The sequence below is a fragment of the Apaloderma vittatum genome, unplaced genomic scaffold (genome assembly GCF_000703405.1).
Source record: "Apaloderma vittatum isolate BGI_N311 unplaced genomic scaffold, ASM70340v1 scaffold31163, whole genome shotgun sequence".
In the NCBI taxonomy this organism is placed as follows: domain Eukaryota; kingdom Metazoa; phylum Chordata; class Aves; order Trogoniformes; family Trogonidae; genus Apaloderma; species Apaloderma vittatum.
In genome coordinates, this window is record NW_009709182.1 from 1 (window position 1) to 24,344 (window position 24,344).

Here is a 24,344-nt window from a genome sequence, read left to right on the forward strand (position 1 = left end):
GATGATAAATCTCTGTTTGTGCATTAGGGCAGGGCCAGTGATCGCCTCTGCAGGATCCAACCCTGGCCCTGCCTGGGCAGAACTCAGCAGCAGAGGTGAGGAGGCACGGAGGGGCAGTCCCGGATGGACGGATGGATGGATGGATGGGGATAGCCAAGCAAGGGCCAAGGACACGAGCGTCCAGAGAAATAGCTCCCCTACAGTGAAAATCCACCCCCCTCTTCAGACGTGTCTCGCTCAGGTTAAATGTCACGGTAGAGGTGGTTTGTTTTTGCTGACAGAATGCCAGGGCCTATAAAATGTTTGGTGGTTTCCTGCCTAGCAAAAAAAAAAAAAATGGAGCAGTTTGAACAACAAAACCGATGGAGCACAAAGGCAGAAACATGTCGTACCTTGGGATATTGCGTAAGGGAAACTGCAACCGCATAGCCCAAAATGGAGCTGAATGAAAGGTCAGTGCTGGCATCGGTAGGTTCAGGCTGCCCACTGGCTGAAGTGGCTGTGAGGGTAAGGCGTAAAGGGTGTTACCCTCTGTAAATAACCCTGGAATAAAGTTCACTTTGGCTATACAGTCCAGTAGATGAATAAACAGATTATGAGGAAAACCAAGATAGAATCTGCCACAATGATCCCATCTCTCCACTATTGGCTGCGTAGACCTAGGGCAAGGGAGTGTTTGTCTACAGGAATAGTTGTTTTGGATCTGGGTGTTCTTGTATTATCTGGATAAACAAACAATGCTAAATATTTGTGATGGTGATGACTTACTGTTTTAAACAAAAGGATCCTGAACATAACTAAACTGCTCTGTTCACTAGCAGATTTCATAATATTATGCCGAGAGTTTAATAAGTGGATTGCAGGTGGCTCCCTTCCGTGTTTACCTCATGGCACTTGAACTTTAAAAATGCTTTAGTGCTAGTAAACTGAATCCACAGGTAAAGAAATGTCACAACAATATTTATATGATTCTATGATTGCTGAGCATAACAAAGTATTGTTATCTTCAGTTAGCATAATACGGTGTTATATGTACAAGTGCGTTGATGTGTGTAATATGGTATGTCTTATCTGGAATAGAATTTGCGTTAAGAATTGCTCAGTGTTTCCAATCCTGACTCATCAAAATCAGTGGTTATTTTGATGCAGATTGACTTGTGGGATGAAATTCTGTCTCCTTTTACTCCTTTAGTGCAACAAATGTTCAGGGATTTATGCAGCAGCAGGGACTGCAAATTTGATTGTTTTATGACTGAGATACAATAACGTTTTACAAATCTGAAGTTTGCATTTCATGGTTTGTGTACTGCTCCTTGCTTTTGTTATCTGTTGAAATTAAGTTTTCATTTTTCAATATATAGGCTGACTTCTTTATTTGTTAAATAGTGAACAGGACATGCCCTGCATCCTTGTTTAGATATTTAAGACAGTTTTGGAGTATTATCAAAGACAGTTGATAGTTCCAATATTTCTGACAAAATGAAATGCTGCCTTAATCATCTGATGCCCCAAATCATAGCCTATTGAAGCTTTTCATCCAGAGAAAGAAAAAAACCCCCTAAGTTTCAAAATCTTGTGTTGTTTCTTGAGTTGCTCTTGCTTTCCCAGATTTATCCTGAAGACAACATTCCTGCAATAGTTAGGAAGTCTACTTTTGTTTTTAATTGTTACTGCTTTAGTTATTTCTAGCCTATGTGGGAAGCATAAATAATCTTGAAAGCATAGATGATCTATTAGTTACCTGAATGTGGATTCAAGAGTGCTCTTTCTTATCTATTCTACTGTAATGCTGAGCTGAAGACATTTGGGAAAGTTGTATCAGCATTGCTCACACGTGTTAACAAACTTTAATTGCTCCTTAGGTCTGTGTTTTATCAGGGATGCTCATATAACAAAATTATCTTACTGCCCTTGTAGCCTGTTCTTGATGCGAGCAAACTTGATGCTGAGCTAGTAACCAAGACTAAAGAATTGAGCTTCCTCTTCCCTTGAAAACCAGGTAGCTTAACATAGTCATAGCTGAACATATTCATAGCTTGTATTTATTTCTCTGAAAGCGAGAATGAATCGGCAAGATAATCTCATTTATGAAAGGCCTGCAAAATACTTCCTGTTGACTGGATGAAATGCAATTTTTCAGAAGCAGAGCACCTGGGAAAATGGCCTTGCGAGAGACAGATATCAGTAGCAGCTCCACCAATGATGAACCAGACCAGAACTCTAGTCGTGTTATTACAATTGTCTTCCTAGCACTCTTCATGGACTTGTTGGGATTCGCTCTCATCTTGCCACTGTTTCCTTCTATCCTTGATTATTACAGCCAGACCGAGGTAAGTAACAGAGAAAGTGGCTTTTTTTAGGTGTGAGATCTTTTAGGTGTGAGATCTTTTAGGTATGAGATCTTTAGGAAAGGATGGAAGAAAAATCCCTTGGCTTGGGGCAAACCGGGTAGTTGTAGGCAGAATAATAATATCGAGCACTTTTAAATGGTGCGTGGACTGAATTTGTTTGTGAGCCTGCATGAGACTCTTCCCTCCTGCTTTTTTATTAAAATGAAGGATTTGTTTTGGGATAAATCCAGGTATGACTTGGTGGCTGGTCCTTAAAATTACCAGTGCGTTTGTGACTTGGACTAATGTCACTGGTGAGAATGAGTAAACGGTGATCATAATGAATTGGCATCCTGGGGTTTCACACACTCACTTGCTCCCAACCCCCAGGATCACGTTCACTAGGTCTCAACTTCGATTCTTAGCAGCGAGCTGGCTTCTGCCTGGCAATGCAGGGCCTGGTGGTTTAAAAAAGTTCAAATTCAGACATTCACCCATCGAAACATATACTCCCAATTATCCATTGATGTGTTAGCATTCACAATTTAAGCTATTTTTAGCCTATGACAACTGATCAGCAAGGAAATTTTCCGTGGAGGAAGGAGGGAGGAAGGAATTGTCTAGCATTGTCTGTAGTTCACTAAGTTCTCATGCTGTCTTTGTAAACAAAACAGAGAAACTCTTTCTATTTCCCAACTATCTGTTTTGCAGGATGAATTCTATTTGTCATTGCAACGTGGCGTGGACTGGTTTGCAGGGATGGTTGGGGTGCCTCCAGAGCGGAAATACAACAGTGTCTTGTTTGGAGGTATGGAAATTACACAAATTAACAGACCAAAAAAACTCCCAACTTGTACTCAAGTTATTGGCAGTGTTGATACAAGGAATGATGAGGAAAATGACAAGAAATACAAAAATATACTTGCCTGTTACAAGATTTAGTTTTAAATAACACATCAAATGTCTCTTACAGTAGGCTATTAAATTATTTTGTGTTTGTCACACTGATAGCATGGAAGAGTTGGACAGCCCCATCTCTGTCATTTGGAAACATCGAGACAGGCAGGAGGAAAGGGCCAAAAGGAACCTTAGGAAATTGGATAAGGACAAACGTGAAGTCCTCCCGCTGGGAAGGAGTAGTCCCTTGCAACGATCCAGACTGAGCACTGACTGGTGGGGAGCAGCTCTGCTGTAGAGGCCCTGGGGGTCCTGATGAGCAGCGAGTTGAGCATGAGCCAGCCCTGGCAGCAGAAGCATCACCAGCACCTGAACTGCGTGAACAGAAGCAGAGACAGTAGAGTGAGGGAAATGATTGTCCCCACTCCTACTCAGCACTTGTTAGATCATATCTAGGGCATCCAGTTTTGGTCCCCCAGTATAAGACTTCCATAAACGGCAACAAGGTCAGCAGAGGGCCACAAAGACAGAGGTTCTGGGCAGCCTGGGCTCGTTCAGCCTGGACCCTTTAGCAACCTTCCAATACCCGTGGGGAGGTTCCCAAGAAGACTGAGACATTTCACTGTGGGGTGTGTGCGTGGTGGGAGAAGGAGGGGCAGTGGGCATAGGTAGAAGCAAGGGAGGTTCAGACTGGAAATAAGGAGGAACTTCTTCGCAGTGAGGATGGTCCGTGGAACAGGTTGCTTGGAGAGATTTTGTAGTCTCCATCCTCAGACACTGTCAAATCATAATTGGATGAAACCCTGAACAATCTGGTCTGACCTCACAGCTGACCCTATGAGCAGCTGGTTGGAGAAGGTGAGTTCCAGAGGTCCCTCTTAACCTGAATTATCCTATGATCTTGCCCAGTTTGTTCTACACATTGCTACAGAGATCCACAAGTATGCTGTTCCTTTTTGTGAGGCTGCCAGCTGAGGGTCAGGAGCCTGCTGTGCTAGACCCTGCACAGTCATGGAAATTACTCTCCCTTAACAACTGATCCCCATGTGACTGGCAATCAATCAGTAGGAAACACTCGAATTAGAAGCTTGTGAGTTCAAGTCTCACCTCCCTGCTGGGCAGCTGTAGGCAGCATTGCTTCTAAATCCAATTAGTCCTATTAAAGGCAGCAGAGCTGCTGACTTGCAGGGTCCAAAAGCATTTACTGTCACTGTGAAGCTGGTGTGGGTGAGCTTCCCTGGGAGTAGTGCAGGAAATCCGGCAGCGTATGTGTCATGGTACGCATCAAAGGTTCTTTTGGCTTCTTGCTCTTTAGAGAGCTGAACTGGGGATTTTGGAGTATGAAGATGTGAGGATGTCTGGATTAATTTTAACTGGAAATGTCTAGGCCCAATCTTTTTAGTGAGCTGAAGCCTCTCTCAAGATAAGCAAAAGGCTTTTAAACTAAAAAATAAGGTAAAACTTTATTAGAATATAGGTGTGAATATCTTTACTATTGAAATTAGGGTTTTTTGGGTCTAACAGATATTAGAAAGTTTATAAACAATTTTCCTCTTTCCTGCAGTGTCCTTGCAAGCATGCTGTTGTTGTTTCTGTGCTCATTTTCAGTGACATTACTGTTTTTAAATGGTAGGAAGCAGTTTTCTTCAATCCCTCAGAAACTGCTTTTTGTCTCCTCTAAGGCCTGACTGCATGCCTCCTCCTTGTTCCTTCTCTCAGACTCTTTAAATATGGAGCTGGGAGCTCACAGTCGTGTTGAACTTGCTGCCTTTCCTTTTGCCTACTGTGTCCTGTACCCTTGGGAGTGCTTTATCTCTTGCCTTGGCTCACTTGCTTTCAAGAGGAAGGAGAAATCTTCCTGCTCCTTCCAGAGGAGTCCACCTGACTCTTTTGCCCTTTGAATAAAATATGGCATCTAACTGGGAACATGCCAAAAAAAAAAAAGACACTGTATATCTTAGAAAGGAAGCTGGTATCCCTTACTGTTTTCTTTCTAGGAGAAAAGTATTGAGAGAAAAGTACTTAGAAGCAGTGTTGAGTAGCGACTGGAATGTTCACTAACCACCAGGCAGCCATGGGCAGTGAAGGTGCAGGCAAGGTGGTTAAATTAACCTGGTGTCTGTCACATTTGACTCCATCTCTTCTCCTGGCTTTGATGACAGATTTTCTTAATGAAACATCAAGCTTGCTAAACCAGCAGAGAACTATTTTTCATTTTTTTTCTTTTTTTTTTATTCCTTTTAGTTTTCTGCCAGATTGAGTTGAATAACTCACTGGAGAGCTGACTTGAGACTGCAGAAGCAGGGGAAGGTGGACAAGCTATCTGAGTTGTGGTCAGCTTCTGTCTTAGTCTGTTTTGTCTGATTGTTCCTCAGCTATAGTGGAAAGGTTCATTATACTTGTGATGTTAATCAGAGGTCACTGCAGTCTTCCTGCAGCCTTCATTCCTTCATTGCCTTCATCTGCAACAGGGAGCATGGGATTGGAAAGGTACTTACAAGATCATCCTGTTGCTTCTCCCAGTGCAGGATTTATTCTGCTGTCTTTCATCTTTGCTTGGACTGTGAGCTCTTCAGGGCAGAAACCTTCCCTGCCTCTGTCAAGGCCCAGAGGGCACCAATACTTAATCACAGTGATGAGCCTTCACCCACAGACTTTCTTTCACCTACAGACTTTTTGCCCTGGGATTCAGGAGATGTATTTCATCTCAGGCCTGGGCCTTGCCTGAGGTATGTCATAAGTATAGCCTGTCTCTGGCCCCATCTCTTGGATGGACCTTGGACCTATGTTGCAGGTGTCTTATCTCCCGAGTGGACCTACATCATAGTCTTGTTCCCAGTCCTTTCTCTGACCCCGTCTCCTGCTGGTCTGGACTGGGCTCCCAGGGTGGGTATAACCCTTGCCTTGTGTGGGACTGTCAGCGGACCTTGCTCTGCCCAACGCCTCCAGATCGTGTGGGACAGCGCCCTGGTTGTTGAGGGCACTCCTGGTGCTGTGGTCACACACAGCTCCTGGTTTATTCCCCATGTTTGGAACGGCCTTACTCTCGCTGCTCCCTGCCTCGGAAGTGTTTGGCACGTTGGATATTTTTACAGTGCTAGAAATACAAGGAAGAAAACTTGTCTCACATTATCATAAACTGCCAGTGTATCAGTCTGGAAGATTTTTTTACGTTTTTTTTTGAGCTTTGGCACTATCACAAGCAGCTGTTCCTCCTCAAGATGTTCAGTACCAGTATTCTGCTTCCATCAAAGTTGATGGGAGCAGAACTTCTGCTTGTTAAAACTTTGATAGCTTTAACTGAGACATATAACCCAGTTTTTCCTTTAGAGGAAAACTTTGACAGCAAGGCATTTTTTTGCCTGCTTGTTGAGAGTGTAGTGCAAATTAATAAGTGTGTGAAGCTAGAGATGGCAAGAGAAAAGAGGAATTAAAGATCACAGAAGCTGGAGGCAGATTTCAAAAGACTCTTGGAGTCTGTTGGAGTCGCTCCTGTCTCTTAGGGTGCCTCACTAACAGCAGTGCTTATATCCTTCTTCCAGGATAAGAAGGAAAGAAAAGCTAATTAAGTGTGACAGAATCAGGTTCAAACAGTAAAAAAATTCTTAAAAGAACCGTGACTATTGCAGACTGCATTATCTCTGCTTTAAGAGCAGAAAATATATGTAGTCAGCTGGAGAATCAACATTCCATTCTAACCAGTGAGTTTCAAACCCCTTCTCACCAGTCAAGTAACCAGTGAATCATCCAGTTCGTCTGTTACGGTGTCTGTTGATCTGGTCTGTGTATGCCACCTTGCTTAAAAACAGTGCAAGATCAGTGCTTTGAGGGTGCCTCATTTCAGAGACAGAGCTGTTCTTTGTAGCTATGGTTTCACATTTAATTGCTTGATTTTAAAGGATGTAATGGAGTGATAGGTCTGGAACACGTTGGCTCTCTTTGTGTTTAAGATGAAGGCAGCAAATCTAATTATATATGTATTTTTATTTTTTCTTTTAGGTTTGATTGGTTCAATCTTTTCCATCCTACAGTTTTTCTCCTCACCGCTCACTGGTGCTATGTCAGACTGCTTGGGCAGAAGGCGTGTCATCTTGATGGCAGTGGTATGTGTCTCAAACTGCTTTTAGTCATGCCATCTCAATGCACAGTTGAGTACACTGTGGTCTTGTGGTTAGCACAGAGGGTTGGGAAATCAAATATACTAGGTCTGTTGGTTGTTGACTGCTTTTTGCCAAGTCACTTGCCCACAGTTCCAAGTGTAAGTGCTTAAGTTGAGCTTTCCAGATTCAGAATTTTCCCCTGTGTAAAGGAGTATGGCTTCAGATGCTCTGTTTCCGAATGTTAGGTTAATCCCTGTATATTTTAGTTCCCCAAGTGACAAATGAGCTGATCGCTTCATGACCTATTTCACAGAGCCTGAGGGCTGTTGCTTAGGAAGTGCTATCCAGTAGTGTAAGGCGTATTTCTTAGGCACATTCTCCAAAATGTTTTCTCTGTTGCTGTTACGGGATTCTAGTTACAGAAGCCGTGCAGAGCAAGTGTGTACATACGTGGAGGAAGTTGGCAGCAAATGATGTACGGATCGCCCTATCCCACAGGCTTGTGAATTAAACAAACATGCGTGCTTATGATTGATTATGGAATTTAAGGACTAGAACAGTGAATTCTTCTTATTTTGAAATCAGAATTCTCTTGAAATTGGAAACAAGTGGAGAGGGATATACAAAAGTGTTTTTGTGCCCAGGATTGATTTAGCTCCTCTGAACTTTCTCTGGTCTTCTAATTTAATATACATGTGAGATTACTAATAAAGTTTGTATGAATTTGTTTCTAATTCTTTTATATTTCTTTCTAGGACATAGTGCAGTATCACTATATTCAGATGTTTCTGTTAATGGGTTTTAGAGCAGCTGTTGAAAACAAACATAGAAACATATTATGTGTTTGGCTGAGGAATATGCAGAAAAGATACCAGCTTTATAAAGAATCCTTTCTTGCTTCTGCAGGTGGGTTTGATCACATCATACGCACTGTGGGCTGCCTCTAGGACTTTTGGCGTTTTTCTTCTCTCCAGGATTGTAGGTGGAATCAGCAAAGGGAATGTCAGCCTCTCCACAGCTGTAATTGCTGACCTGCATTCTCCCAAAGCACGGAGCAAAGGCATGGTGAGTTACACACATCAGGTATATGTTTGGGTTTGCTGGGCAACTTTTAGCTGATTTCAGGTGCTCAGATTGACTAAATGAAAACGTGACTATAGACTGCCTTGCTTCTGAAAAGATGCCAGATCATTTCGCTGGTGGCAAGTCTGAGACCTGACTTGTCGGTGACTTTTACCTGCAAGTGAAACGCAGATGCCCTAGAGGCAGAAAAACTACCTATGGGAGTGTTGTAACTGTTCCTCCCTCTGAAAACTGTAATTCTCATTATAGCAGCTGAGAAATCAAAAAGGTCATTCTGGTAGCTGAGAGCCAGTTATAGGACAATACATTTTTCTCACCTTCCCAGACTGCGCTCCCGGCAGCGCCGCACAGCACAGCGTGCCTCCTGCCTGCCTTGGATGCTGCGCTGGCTTCAGGATCTGAGCTCAGCAGGTGAAGGACGTGGCATTTGGCCGAGCAGCAAGTCATATGAACAGCTGCCTTGTCCTCTTCCGGAAGGCAGTGGACCAGATGGAAGTACCCTGCAGGCTGAACTTTGCCTGTGAATTACCAGTTAGGTCTTTCATCTTATAAAAACCTTGGGGGCCCAAACTTCTCTTCACAGATTGTTATAAGCCACTGTGCGGGACAGCTGCTTCTTGGGAGGGGAAAGCTTTAGCATTCACAGTGATAGCTATTGCATTTCCCAAGCAATTTATTATAGTCCCAGTGAGCCAAAATGTTTTTTTATTTATGGAGAGGGATAGCTATAGAGCATGGGTAAATAGAATGGGTAGAGGCCTATTTTTAGGGCCTGGAAAGAGGTCAGCATGTCTCACATCCATATGGCATATACTCTCTTCTTGTTCAAAGCAGAGTAGGCTGTTCATTCTGCTTTCTGGGAAGAGAGGAGCGTCTGACGGATGCTATTCCCATCTGTGGCGGGCTGTTGCCTGGGAGGGTGCTAGCGGGACAGATTCAAACAACACTGGAGACTGTGAGGTGACACCTGAGTGTGCCCTGGCCGTGGTTAGTGCAGTACTATAGACAGAGTTAAATAGACTCAGGAAAGGAGGAGGGTCATGTCCTGGGATGGACGTGTTTGTGTCCTACGTATGCGAGTACATGGCTTTGAATGGCTGTTAAAGAAAATGAGCCAGATCCTGCACTGGTGTGTTCTTAATCAATCTCACCGAGCTGATGACTCAAATCAGTGCTCTTTTAAGCTCCCACCCAGTGTGTACGGATGCTGCAACTTTTCCTATGTTCTGGTTTTATAGTGAGTTAGCAAGTCTTCTGCACTAAATTCAAGTTGTTCTGGGAAGCCTTCTCAGCCTTTTTGCAATATGAGAAATTCTTTGTAGTTAACGTGTAGTTAACTAAATTCAAGTTGTTCTGGGAAGCCTTCTCAGCCTTTTTGCAATATGAGACATGAATTCCTAAATGCAGCAATTGCCAAAGGATTTTAGAAGCTATAGACATACAGTACGAATTCCTCCCATGGTCCAGTCCTCCCTTCTCCAGTTTTAAACTACAGAAGTTTATTCCACAGCTGAAGGATCTGCTGGCTGACCAGTGCTTGCAGTGACAATCATTATTTCACTTCCCAAATTCTTTTCACTCCTAACAATGTTGCAGTTTGGTCCTGCCACTTTCCTGACTAAATAGAAAATAAAATTGGTTATTTGGAAATAATATTCTTTTCACACTTAACAGTCGTTGCTGTGCATTCCTTACATCCTCAGGGTGATTACGTCCTGTGTCTGGTTGCATTTCTTAAAGGTAAATGCCAGGAAAGCCAAATTATTTTAGAACTGCACTATCTGACCTAACTGGTGTCTAAAACTCCATGTCTGTGTTTGTTGTATCACTGCAGGCAATGATTGGTGTTGCTTTCTCCCTCGGTTTCACCCTGGGTCCCATGATGGGAGCTTACCTGGCCATGGAGACAGAGAAAGGAGGAATTTTCTATCTTCGTTCGGCGTTGTTAGCCCTCATGTTTGCTGTGGCCGATTTCATTTTCATCTTCGTCCTACTTCCAGAGACACTTCCCAAAGAAAAACGGGTAAATGGACTATCCATGTGAAGATCTGTGTTTCTTGCAAAAACAAGATACGAGAACTGTTGAAATACTGGAAACGATGAAGAAGGGGCTGAGTCAGTATCTCAGGAATTTAGCTTGTTCGTGGAGCTGGGTTTTAATATTATGTTGAGGGTTGGGGCTGGGCCGGCCACTAAACACTGACAGCTGAAAAGCAAAAGCACTGAACAGAATTGGTTCTGGCTAGCTCAAACCAGGACAGTTTGTTACTCAGGGTAGTGTCAAAGTGGTTGCGTGACAGTCCCACCTCCTAGCCCAGTAAAATATGAGAAATTCTTTGTAGTTAACATGTCTGCTTAATTGCTGATTTTGGTGTATTAGGTTTCAATTTCTCAAAAACTAATGAGAGCCTAGGAGGAAGAGGGGGAGATTTTAAACTATGGTCACAATGACTCCCTGGGGATGAATTTCAGCTAATCATAGAAGTAAATATATAAGAGACTGGATTTCCTTTCATTTATCCAGTATATGTTAGAAATTTTCTTAACTACTATCTTGTCTTTGTTTAATTATTTTGAATGCTCAAGTAGCAGTAGTAGTTTTCTGAGTTGTGGTGTATTCCACAGGTAAAAGTGCTAAAATTGAGTAACTGGAGTTTGATTAACATTATGATTTAATATTATGTGATCAGACACTGCCCAAGATACACCTGATTAAAAGTCTCTTGGAGCGGTCTCCTTCGGTAGTGTGGGAGGGACTGAGTTCAACCCTGGGTGTCTGGGTGAAACACTTGATTTGAGGCTCCCAGCTGGATGGGATCTCTCCTGTCGTCGCTTGTTTCTAAGCGGCACTCAGCTGTTGCAGTGTGCCTGGTCTCTGGATCACCAAACCCATTTGACACTGAGAATTGTTCAGGAAACTTTGTCTGCAGTGCTTCTGCCAGGGCCAAGCTTGTGACCTTCTCTGAGTGTTTCCCAGCAGATTGTGTCTCATGAAATAGCACTACAGCTATTTTATTTTTATTTAACAGCTCTTCCATGTGTCATCTGTTCCCCTTTCCTATTTGGCTGTTTCTAAACATCCTGGATGAAGTCCCCTACTTGGTTAGGGCCACACGCTGGGGTGGTGGCAACACGTTGACGTAGGGCAGGGCCGCAGAGCCAATCTGTGCTCTACAAACAATTCCACCATTGCTGCAGAGGGGTTCACGGCTTCAGTGCCTTTTAGAATTGTATGTAGATTAAATACCTCCCTCCCCTTTTATTATCTTCTTGAGAGTTCTTTGGATAAGTTAGACTGTGTTAGCCGATGCAACTGAATTTTTATGAGAAAATAAGTGCTGTGATCCTGCTTTTCGGGGCTCTGTCTGTACGCAGCAGTGGGTATTGCGTGCGGTGGATTGACAGACGCCTCTCAGGGTCAGGTCCCAGTTGTGCAAAATACACGGGGGGGTTTGATTGCTGGTGAGAGAGTGGGTTGTCATCGTCTTGCGATCGCGATCGGTGTTTGTGCTTTGGTGCTGTCTCCTTTCAGCCTGGGCAGTGGCCCCGTGCGAGTTACATGTTTCAGGGTATTTGTTATTTCTGTATTAGGCTTCTCTTTTCTTAGGTAATTCCTCTCACTTTCTGAGTGGGAGGGGAGCACTTTCCTTGGCCCGTGGATGATGGAGGAAAGGCCTTTCTGGAACACGACTGGGCTGCGCTGGCTTAGGTGCTCCCACAGTATGCGAGTGCATGCATTGGAAGGACAAAGCTGTAAAAAGAGGGGAAATGATAATGATAACCGGTAGGAAGATGTGCAATAGGGTCAGGCATCTGTTTCCTTGAAATATCCTGTGTTCTCATTATATTCTTGTTTCTTGATCAGTCCTCTTTTCACAGGAGAGAAGACCCAAGTGTTTCACATTTATTCACATTGGAATTAACTTGTAGAAGGGGGAAGGTGGAGGGCAACAAGGGGAACATGAATGAGCTTTCATCCAAAGAGAAGAGAATTTTTGCTATGATTCTTCTCTCTTTTTTTTTTCCAACTGTTCCACAAAGTTATCGGGTGAAGAGTGACCAGACAACTGTACCTTTCACCTGTCAGAGACAGCGGTCTTATGTGATGTGGCCAAAACAGCTCCTGCTGTGACCTGCTTGGGAGGAGGCCTAGAAAGGTCTCTGGTGGCCTCTGTCCTCTTTAAGAGCTTTTGAGTTCATCTTTAGCCAAGCTACTCCTGGGCAAGGCTGGCCTAGCTGGAAGGAGGGTCTTACAACTCTTGGTTTTCTTTCGTGCCCGGCTAGTCATGTAAGTGTTCAGCACTATGCGTCGCGCTGTGCAGCATCACTAGCAGACTTACGGAAGATCAAGGCTTTTGCTCTGTGCATGCTAAACAGCATCTGATTTTAAGGGTAAGGCCAGAGCTTGGAAGGCGGAGGTTGCGTTCCTGCCTGTGTGCCTTCCAGACATGGTATTTAGTAGCTCTGGGTTAGAAGAAAACAGAGTAAACAAAGACACTGTGAAAGATGTCTGCAACTCAAAGTAACTATTTGGTTGATCGTGAAGTAAAATTGAGCAATTTTGGAGTAATAAATTGTAAGTGTGGAGATTAAATACAAGTTAGATGCTACAGATTTTGAACCTGTGAAAAACCTAAGCTCCATGCAGCTGGTGACATTGACTGAAATTGGCAGGGTGTAATTTGTTATTTGGGGGTGGTGAAACACTTCTGACAGTTCTAGGACAGGGTTTTCATTACTGATCAGTAGATGAAGTCCCTTCTAGACCACTGCTTCTAGGGTGAAGATAGTAGAAATTAAAAGAAATTTACATGCACACACACTCATGTATATTAAAAAAAATCAAATATAGATATAGAATGTCATAAAAAACATAAAATTTAAAAAATATGTATATATAATGTATATCTTCTGGACCAACCTAAAATAAATGCTGCAGTACAAAGCAGCTTGACATCCTTCTGATGTGGATAATAATTCAAAACAGGTACAAATGACAGAGGGTCTTTATTACTGGCAAACCTACTTGAAGAGAGTTGCTTTTTGTTAGGTTCACTGTGCAGTAGTGCAAACACTGTCACGCCAACAAATGCAGGAATTGAGGATTGCTACAAGCCAGCTTCAGGAAATCCTCTTACAGATGTTTTAAAAGCACGAGGAAGCTGCTTCTTGGGAGTATCTGTTTACTCCCTGCGATACATGCAGTGAAAGGGGAAATACGTGTCCCAGTTAGTTCGATGTAGATCGTCAGCGGCTTTTATGGCTTTTTACAAAACCAGACTAGTGTATTGCACTGGTTGTTGTTGTGAGCCTAGGGAGGTCCGGAGCTCTGACTGTCAAAACAAGACAGGAGCTGTGTCAATACCACACTGAAGGTTGATTTGTTTACAGCTTTATTAAATCCAGTCCATCTGAGTTCTCAGGTCATGCACTGAGATTAAGTTCCACTGAGTCTGACCTTTATAATCTCTGCCCTCAAAGGGGGTAATGGCTCCTTCCCTCCCTGGGAAGAGAAGGAAGCTCATCAGATAAAGTTTGCACTTTGAAAATGTGAAATATTAAGTGTGATTATTCAAGATTCTTGAGTGTGTCTTATCTCTTCCTATGACTGTGATGTAAAGTGACAGTATAAATTCTCCTACTTCAAAGGAATTGTTTCCTTAAAATTTAGACATAATTTCTTCTTTAGTGTCATCTTTAATTTTCTATACCTCAGACTAAAAAAATAAAAAGACTTTTAAAGTTTGGTTTGCTATAGGTGAAAGCATAAGCATCTCCTAAGCGCTTGTTGATAAGGAGCAGGGAGAGTTCCGCTAGGTGTATGTACGGGGCGCTAGGACCAGGAGACCTGCAAAATAAATTTTCCTCTTTAAAAAGCCACACAATGTGGCTGGGCAGGATCGCTAGAAATCTCTCTAAAATCTCTCCAAAGAATCTCTCTAAAAAAAATTTGTATTTTCCTTTTCTTCCCCAGGAGGTGTCACTGGCTGGCTTAAAAAGCAACCAGTACAAAACACTTGGGTGGTTGAGGTGCCACACAAACTCTGCTCAGTCCTGTAGCACACCAGCTAATCCCCGGCGGCCCATGAGCACGCCGTTATTTTCCCAGTAAATGGCATGGGGGGCGGTGCAAAGGCTGGCCAAATAAACCCACCTTTAAGGCTGTGGAGAATGAGCCTCTTCTGCTTTTTAAGAACCCAGAGAAGAATCCTTTTTCTGTCTTCAGTGACAGCTGCTGTCAGAGCTCAACCTTCTAGTTACAGTGCTGGAGCCAGTCGGTGTTCAGAAAGTCCAGGCTGTTCGAAACCCCAGTGCCAGGTGCCTTGTTGCATCTCGGATAGTTTGTGTAGGTGTAGAAGCACGTTTGACTGTTGCTGCCCATTTCCTGCTGTAGTTATTACATCAGATTTTTAAATAAACTTCTTTCTTTCTTTGATCAGGTCTCCTCTGTGACATCTGGATTTCAGGCAGCAGTTGACTTGCTCAGTCCTTTGGCTTTATTTCAGTTCTCTGCAGTCACCCGAGGAAAGGAATCCCCTTCAGTGGAGAGTAAGTGTTAGCTGGCTTTATTAATGTTTGATGTCTTTTTGTATGTGGTGGCAGTTTCTAATGAAAACTTAATTTCAGAAGCATCAGTCTGTTCACTCACTTAAAACCCACCACACTAGGAACAGGGAACTGCTAAGCTCCCTTGGACACTGGTCTGGTTATTCACAGAAGAAAGTTTTGGAGATTAGTGTTTTGGAGATTTCGGATTTGCTGCTGACTTCTTCAGGCGCTGGCTGCAGCATGGGGTAGGCTGCAGTAGGTAGAGTGATTTAAAAAGGTGGATCGAGGCCTGAGTAGGGAGGTAGGTGGGCAGAAGTCATTCTGTGCTCTGTGTTGTGTGGATATTCAGAATGAGCATCTGAGGTGAGAACTTTGCCCTGTACAGTTCATGAATGTTTCTCTACTATTGTTTTATTCTCAAGCTATGCTTGAAAAACACCACCATATTTCTCTCCTTTTTTACTTCCCCCCACCTTCCCTTGGTGTTTGTTTGTTTGTTTTTTTTGTTTGTTTAGATCTTCAGAATCTCAAAGTCTTGGGCCTGGCCTATTTCCTGTACCTCTTCCTGTTTTCCGGCTTGGAGTATACACTGAGTTTTCTCACTCACCAGAGATTCCAGGTCAGCAGGTATAGCACAACGAGAAGATACATATTGTATATTTTGTCCAGGATATTTTCCAAAATCTTCATATATTTTCAAGAGAGACTTTATGAGGTCAGTAAAAACACTTAGAAAACACAGAACCGCTGTGTTCAGTGATGCTTGGGCTTTGTGGGAAGAATTTATGAAAATAAAGGCGCACTGTTTATCATGAAAGGAAATAATCGTCACCTTCTAATAACTAGAGAGAATCAATACACAAGATTAAAGTAAAGCCCCTGAAATATGTATAGCTGGGCTAGTTGTATTGATTATAATAAAACCTTTTCTCTTCTGGCCCAGAAGAGTTCTTCAGTATCAGGATAGATCTTGAAGCTCACAACAGGGAGGGACAGTTCTGTGATTAGATTTGCCCATCAGAGTTCTACATTGCCTGCGGTGTGCAGTCGTGGTATCGTAGGGCTTGATTTCCTGTAGTGAAACACTAAAGAAGAAAGGGAACAGAATCCACTGACAGCAGCTCAGCTTGAAATACTTTTCCTGCCAGCTCATAGGAAGATTTCCAGCCAGGAACGTGATCTTGCAGCTTGATTCCGTATGTGTGTCCTTCCCTTTGAGTAACTCTCAGGAGTTTGTCTCGTCTTTCCTTGTCTGTCTTTCGTTACAGTTTGTGGCTTAACTAATGCGTGTGCATCAAGGAAAGGGTTTCTAGTGTCCTGAGTTTGCTTCTGCAGGGTCCTTCAGGACAGCTGCGTAGCGAGATACACGGCTGTACGCCGACAGTGCAAGCTGTGTGACAAACAAGCTTGTTACAGAGATGAGAACTTTTACTTGAGAATATCCCCATAGCTCCATAGGTAAGAAAGGCGAAAGGGAAATTTGAAGAAACATTTAAAACTAGAGGGAAGGACATTGCAAACTTCCCAGTGCAGCGCATGTTGACCGCCCTGCCAGTCCCCGCGTTGTGCCCTGGTGACCTTAATGAAGCCCTGCACGAGTGGTGGCAGTGGTTGCGAGAAACCAAAATACTTCCTCCTGGGGAACCAACAGCTCCTGCGCTTATGACATGGACTTCCATGGCACAGGGTGATTAACGTGTTGACTTTTTGTGGGCTGCCCTAGAAACAACTAAATCACATCACAGTGGTCTAGAGACGATTGCGGCATTTGCCAGCAGCCGTCCCATCCCTCCACAAGATCTCAGAGATTCTTGCTGTCTGCCTGCCGTGGAAACTAATGTCGGCATATTAAGAACTTCGTGCTGCTCAGATGAGCGCTAAAAAGCATTTTCTCTCTCTTGTTCAGGAAAGGGTCTGCACTGGACCTGCGAGTCCCAGGGTGGAATGTTCTGCGCGTGACTCCATAATCTGTGGTTTTGCCTCCCTTCTAGCATGCAGCAGGGCAAGATGTTTTTCTTTATTGGAATAACAATGGCTGTGATCCAGGGAGGCTATGCTCGCCGAATCAAGCCAGGAAATGAAATCAGAGCTGTAAAAAGGGTAAAAAACATTAAATTTCTTTTTATTCCCCCCCCCGCCCCAATCCAGTATGTTAATTTTCAGTCTAAAGGGCAGCAAAGGGTGGATCGAGGCTCTAGCTGTACGTGTCAAATCAGAAGACATTTCTGTCTCATTAATCCATCTAAATGACTTCTTGTTGGGTATTTACCAGTCTAACTAAACTTTGGAACATTAGAACTGTTTCTTATCATGTCAGCTATGATATTGTTGAAAATTTGAGTTGTTCATGTATAACTGCAGTACAGAGTGAGAACAGAGGTAAAATGCTGTGAAGGTTTTGCTTTGTTTCAGTGATTTCTCATGCAGTGCAGACACTGAAACTGCTAAAGCTGCTTCAGAGCTGGTCTCTGACTCTCTGGCAAATTATTTTCAGGGACATTCTCAATCTGGATTTATGGGTGTTCCATAGAGTATATTGCACTGGTAAATAGGGGAAAACAGATTTTTTTCTCCAATCTTTGATTTGTGATCATCACTATTACACGTAACAATAGCACGTACCAGCAATCAGACTCAAGTTTCACTGGCAGAAGGTGTGTTTCTTTGTTGTGCTTGCCTCTTTTCTGGGATGACAGGTAGCAGTTCCCTGCAGGTCATACAGCTGTGGGCTGAAAAAATATTTCTTGTAATTTCCATTTATGTGTGGAACTAAATAAAGTAGGATTTGAGTGTTCCTGAATTTTTTTTATTGGCTGCTCAGTAGTAGATATGCTTGGACTGGTAAAGCCTCCGTCAATTCGTCGTATGTTATTCTGAGGCCAGTGGGATTTTGGCAGTGGCAGAGTGAAAAAAGGCTACCGATCTGCACTGCGTTCTGGTGAAGTGACTCAGCTTTTCTTAAAGTTATTTCTGCTGGTGAAACCATCTCCATCCTGCTCCCTGGCAGGCGGAGGTTAGGGGCACGCCTGGTGTGTCGCAGAGGAAGCGTTTCCCTGAGAACGCAAACTCCTGCTGCTGCCTTAGTGCCGCTTCATCCTCTGCATCAGCTTCTTCCATGGGCTCTGCCAGCCTGCTCTGCTCGCTGTCACAGTGCCACAGCTTATGTAAGCTGTGGTTTGCCCCACTCATTTTCATACTGCTTCCTCTTCCCTGCACTGAGAAGTGCAGTTACCTCAAAATATTCAGTTTAACTATGCAGAAACCCGCTGGCCCTGGGGCGCTCTTTCTGTGGATGTCTGTGGCTTGAGTGGCTTTTGTGGGAGTTCCCCCTTTCGCTGAAGTTATTCTGGCAATTTGTGAATCTGGATCACATGCAAGTGTGGCCTCATTTAGCACAGTGATTACAGGAGCTCGTTTATAACTCAATCTTCAAAATAAGACATTTGGTGACACTGAGTACCCTCCAAATGTCCCAGTCTTAACTGATCTGGCTTTTCTGCAAAAGCTCTGTGTGCAGAGGAAACATCACAGGGGAACTGAAGTCCAGGCTCTTGGAGGAGATGTAGAATGTTGGGATTTTCAGGTTTGAATTTCAGATGCTATCCCCCCACCAGTTTTCTCTTTTTGGTCTTTGAAAGCTACAGATAAAACCAGTCAGGACTGCCAAGAAAAGGCAGAAGAGCTGTTCTCCTATTTCACGCGAGTTTTTTGATCTCTTGTGCCAGCTCAGGAGATAGAGTTAAAGCTAGATTTCTGTCCAGTTCAAAAGAGAACAAGAGGAAAAAAAAATCACCAAAAACCATATGTGAGAGAGAACGCTGCAAAAATCAGCTTTTCCTCAGTTGTGGAGAATGGGTGGTGGGATAACTACAGCCTGTGTAGGCTGTAGGGAGAGAGAACAGAAAATCAGATTGCGCTGCTCTGTGGCCATCGAGGTGAATTTGCAATGTCTACTTGGGAAGAGAGGGCTTTCTGCTCCTACCTTAAATGTAATCCCCCTGGGGGAAGAGAACTGGCAGGAGACCTAGAGTTAGGCTTTAACAAGCCAGACTTAAATGTAACCCTGTGACTCATTCATTTTGCAGGCTATTATGTTGCTGATTCCAGCTTTCTTGTTAATTGGATGGGCTGCAAATGTGACGGTGCTGAGCATTGGGCTGTTGCTCTACTCTTTCGGTGAGTTCTTCAAAATGCACTGAAAGCTAAGCACAAATAATTTTTCTTCATATATTTATTCACCGCGTTAACAAATACACTTTTAATTTCAAACTATAAGTAACAGAAAGTTGACATTTCTGTTTAAAAAGTATGAAAGAATTAGCGTCTGGGGGTTTTTTTCTGGTGCTGTTTGTATCTCAGGAAGTTGCCATGGGGATATTTGGAAGCATCCCCAGGGCTCCTGTTGTCCTGTCTCACTGGGGAGCTCTTGAGGCTGTTTCATTCCTCTCTTACCAGACCTAGAAGCAAAATGCTCATTAAATAGCTCAGGAAGAGAAGGGAGACAGCGTGTCTTGTTATTCCTACGGTGGCTGCGTTATTTCTCGGGCAACAGGCTGAAGAGACTTGCACGCTCTGAAGCTGAATCGTGTGTGTTGGGGCTGAGCGAGGGGGAGGCAGAGCCCACCAAGCGCTGCAGCGTGGGGCTGCCCTGCCAGGGCTGTGCCCTGCGCTCCTCGCTCAGGGAGGGAGCTCAGCTCCACCTCTTGTTTCTCCTAAGTTCAGATGGTTTTCAAAGGTGTTTAAGTGTCTACCGAAATAATATCCTGCCTGTCTAAGCTGTTACTCAGGGAAACAATTATGAATTAAGTTGGATTCATCTACTGAAGTGACTGCCTGAAAAGAGATTTCAGGTATTCCCAACACTGCTCACTATTGTTAAATTTCAAATACGATTAATAGCAATAGTAGAAGACTGCTCTTTTGCATGATACAGCTTGAATTAAGAGTAAACTGTAAACCACAAGGTGCATCTACTTAGCAGCTTGCTGGCCTAGAGACAGCCGTGTATGTGACGGGTTTCAAAATCTAAGCTTCTCTGCAGATTAACTTGCTTTTGAAAGCCCCCTGGCTGAGGAGGGGTGAGAGGAGGAATTCATTGTTGCCAACGGTGCTTCCAAGTTAGGAGCCTCGTTTCTTAGGCTGCATATGTGGGAAGAAGACCTCATTTCTTCCCCAGTTAAGCTGGCTAGAAATGCCTCTGGAGGGGCCTCCCTTCTCCCTTTCTTCCTCCCTCTGCCCCAGGAGTTTGGGTGCCTGCAGTTAAAGCAGCAGGTCTGTCCTGTGCTTTCCTTCCCAGAAATTATTCTGCTTTGTATGCTTAAAGCACTTCCTCCTTGGCAGAAAAGGCTCCTATTTCAGTAAGAGGGCAGTGATTGCTGAATAGCTCTTGGCTTTTGCATCCAAAAATTTTGTAACCTCTTCTTCTTGGACTTGACTGTCATTTCCCAAGACAGAACCATTGCTCCCTCTTTGATCCCCGAGTATGGTAAAGCCGAAAGCGTGGGGGCAGTGTGATGCTGTGCGCAGCCGCCTCATTGCCCCTTTGCAATTCAGGCAACCCCCTTCCCCGGCTCCATCTGACAAGAGCACAGCGAGTTGGAAAACTCCCAGTTGGCTGATCTGACCTATCCCCCCCTTCCGCGGGCTCACAGAAGGAGAGATGACGCTAATGTGAAACATCTGCTCAGAGCGCTTGCGGCTCTTTGTGCAGGTTGGCTTTGAGGGCCTGCTTTCGTTATTGAACTGGATTAAACCTGATGATTCGTGGTTGGTACAGTGCCCCGGAGCTCAGCGTATTGCTCTGCTGCAGTATTGAGTTTGGGCCACATGTTTTTCACTATTGCTCTTGTAACTGTTCGGAGCTCTCTGCTGTTCACTGACAGTCTCTTCTGTGGATTTTTGCAGCTGCGGCCATTGTTATCCCGTGTTTGTCAGCAGTGGTGTCAGGCTATGGTGAGTGTCTTTCCTGCTTTGAGCGGCAGAGCTTGGCCACATGCTCGATCTTTATATAGACTCGGCTTAAATAGAGAATTGACCTTGAGTTTAGTGATGCATCAACAGGAACGCTGGTGGTGTGGATCCACCTCAGGTCTGAATGCTGGGCTGGTCGCCTTGGCTGATGCATTACCAAGAAAAGGAGCAATGCTGAGTGTTACAGGAACTGCTACTCCAGCGTGTATGTATGTACCCTTGAAGCGATACCCTCCCCTGAGGGAGTGAGGCTAAAGCCTAGAACAGAGCTCTTCACCATCCCTTGTGCTGCGAGTGACGTTCTGAGCGCACCGTGCTTTGCTGTGGGGACGTGAACTGGCCATGTTGGTTACGCTGGAGGTGCTGCAGCCCTCACCCCCTTCCCTGCTCTGAACATCCTTCACAGGACGTGCTGCTGCTGGGGGTAGGAAGACAATAATCCCACCCTGGGAAATTCAGAAACAACCTGCAAGGGAGCACAGGAAAACCTCAAACTGACCTGTACCCGTGTCTGTAGCAGATAGTTTCAGAGCAGGATATTTTCACAGCTAACAAACAGCACACGTGTTCAGAGCGACCTTCTGTGTCACACTTCAGTTTTGTACTGTTGTTAATTTTGTGCAGCTTGTTCCAGTGTGATAGAGACATTTAAAGCAACCTTGTTTCTGGGTACGATTAAGATGAGGAGGAATGGGCACAGAATATCGTGGGCAAAGGCCACAAACAGTGCTGAGCAGGGAATGACCTGGGTTTGCTGAAAGTCACCAGTAAAATCGTTGCTTCCCTATTCTTTAAAGACCTTCTAAGGAATCTCCCGAAAGCCCCTGGGTTTGTGGCACTGGTTGCTACGTGCCCTTGTGAAGCAGGTGTAGCTGTGTTGCCATCTGTGGATGACACAGTTGATCCCTTCTCTTTGGTTCAGTCACTTGCCAGCACTGCGGTGCTTGCTGAGGCGCAAGGCTTTGCTCATTAATGTCACTTTCATGTTGCTCTTTACTCAACTTGCATTCATGCTTCTATATTTATTATGCACCTGCCTGCCTCTGCAACTCTTGTCTACAGTGTAAAGCCTTTTTTTGTTGGGTTTTTTTTTTTTGGAGGGGATGGGGAGAGTGTTACAGGTTGTTCATGGCCAAGCACTCTTGATGAGCCCTGGTGGTTTTTTTCACTGAGGCAGTCCCGTTTATCTTGGTGGAGGGGAAGTGAAAGCAGCTTGCACAGTGAGCGTGAAATGAAAGGAGGGGGAGATGCATGTGCAAAATAACTCTGAAAGAACAAGGAGCCACACCTGTGCCCTGCCCCACACCTGTTTTCCCTGCTCCTCCTTGAGTCGCGGCTCTCTGCTCACACAGGCTCTGCTGGCCAGAAGGGACGAGTGATGGGGATCCTGAGGAGCCTGGGCGCCCTGGCCAGAGCCCTGGGACCCATCCTGTCAGCTACAGGTGAGTGCAGGCTCCTGCTCCTGCCCCTGCCCACGTGCAGCGTCGCTTCGGAACCCCCAGGCCCTGGGTGGGGCTGAAGGGGAATCGCAGCACATTTCAGAGCCATAATGGTGTCTTTGCAGGAGCAGGTACCCCTGCGAGCTGCACTGGGGTGGGACGTGGCCCATGTTTGTGCCAGCGAAAGCCTGAGGGTGGGTGAATTAAAAAAGTTCACACAAGCAGTGATAAGCTAGACAGCAGCTCTTGCCTGACTTTAAAATTCCAGCAAGAGCATATAACTGACCAAGGCCTGTGTGTGGCTGTAGGGGCAGAGGAGCACCCCAGGGTGTAGAGGGAGCCAGAGGCTGACTGGGAACCCCGGCCTTTGCTCCACTAACCCTCCCGGCTGAAATCACATTTCCTGTGTTGTGGTACCTGGTTCCTCACAGCTTGTGAAGCTGCATCCCAAGGTGATACAAATTAAGTCGGGATAGGCCATAATGTGCCATACAGAACTTTTCCACATTATGAGCATCTGCAACCTCTAAACCACACACTACTGCTGCCGCGGGGCTCAGGGAGGGTGCAGAGCCTAACAGCCCTGGCTGAGGCCAAACCCTGAGTGCACTGGCTCACTAAACCCTTGCTCCTCTGCACAGCAGCTCTCTGGAAGAGCCACACTTCAGCCTTCACAGAAGGCCGGCTCTGGAGCATGGCACCTGCCTTGCCCTTGCCCTCCCACCTCAGCACTGGATTCAGGAGTGTTTCTCCTCAGGAGCCCAGTACCAACAGTGTGACCTTCAAGAGCAGCACAGACAAGCCAGGAGCAGCCCTGAAGGAGGTGCTGGGACAAATTATTAAATAGTTGCCTGCTAAAGCCCCTTGAATAGGAACTGCCCCCTTGCTGTACTGACAAGAATGAAAAGATTCTGTTTAAAGTAACAACTTTTAACAGGCTGGGTCACAGCAGCAATATTGCCCACCTCTTTGTAACTTGTGTGCCAGCGAGGATGCGCAGTAAAGGATGGGGTAGTTTTGTGTTCTCCTATCGGCAAGTTCTTGAGAGCAGCAGCTTTGAAGACTGGGGTACAAGTGCTGCAAGGACAAGCATCCTAATGAGGTCCATCTTGTTTCCTTTGCAGTTTACTGGCTGGCAGGGGCAGAGGTTTGTTTCACTGTCTGTGGAGCTCTGTTCCTCATCCCCTTCGTTTTGCTCGGCTCTATGAAACGACAACCAAAGGAGGAGTAGGAAGTAACTACAGCTCTGCCACTGGCTTCCAGGGACCTTGACAAGACCTGTCTTGACACCTGACTGCTGGTCAAATACGAGGAGGATGATTTTTGATCTCCTGGAAAGGGATACACGGTGACCACTGGCAGCAACAACAGACTTCAAGTTTCTTATGGCCGTCCCTGAGCAGTTGTGTGTAAGACAGCCTCAGAGCCAGCCTGGCTAGTTTTGCAAATAGGAAAAAAAACCCAAACAAAAAAAAAAAAAAAATCAAACCCCACAAACCAGTTGAGTAGATCATGAACAGCTCATTGGGCAAGGAGCAACAGCACAGCAAGCGCATTCGAAGGCCGTGCTGCACAGCGCGCTCTGCCTTTCGCCCTTCCTCACCAGCACAAGCCAGACCAAAGCCGTCGCGGAGGCCCCGCGCAGGGGGCTTGTGGCTGGTTTGGGCTCCCAGAGAACAAACTCACAAGGCGGCTTTAACAGGGAGTTTCTCCATAATTGCCAGGAGACCTCCAGAAATGCTGAGTGCTCGGGTAAGAGCTGTACCAACTGCCTTAAACCACGATGATCAAAACCAAAAGCAGCATGCTGCAGGGTTCCGGAGCCCAAGGCACAGGTGGACTGTTTTTAATATACAATTATATTTTGAGAGAGGTTTTATATTTCTAACAGCACAATGTTTTTGGATGACCAAGCACTGTTCTTTTTGCATTGCAAATAAACTGTTGCATCGTACGCTTGTCTAGTCAGTTAATTA

General features: G+C 44.8%; 1 protein-coding gene across 1 annotated transcript; it reads left to right on the forward strand.

Moving 5' to 3' along the window:
- Nucleotides 1-2,143: 2,143 nt before the first annotated feature.
- Nucleotides 2,144-23,738, forward strand: MFSD10 (major facilitator superfamily domain containing 10). Its single transcript, XM_009866831.1, has 12 exons — nt 2,144-2,330; nt 3,042-3,138; nt 7,227-7,330; nt 8,234-8,392; nt 10,245-10,433; nt 14,851-14,959; nt 15,475-15,586; nt 16,951-17,059; nt 19,045-19,135; nt 20,864-20,911; nt 22,282-22,371; nt 23,493-23,738. The coding sequence occupies exons 1-12, from the start codon at nt 2,160-2,162 to the stop codon at nt 23,597-23,599; spliced, it is 1,386 nt and encodes a 461-aa protein (XP_009865133.1). The 5' UTR covers nt 2,144-2,159; the 3' UTR covers nt 23,600-23,738.
- The last annotated feature ends 606 nt before the right edge of the window (nt 23,739-24,344 follow it).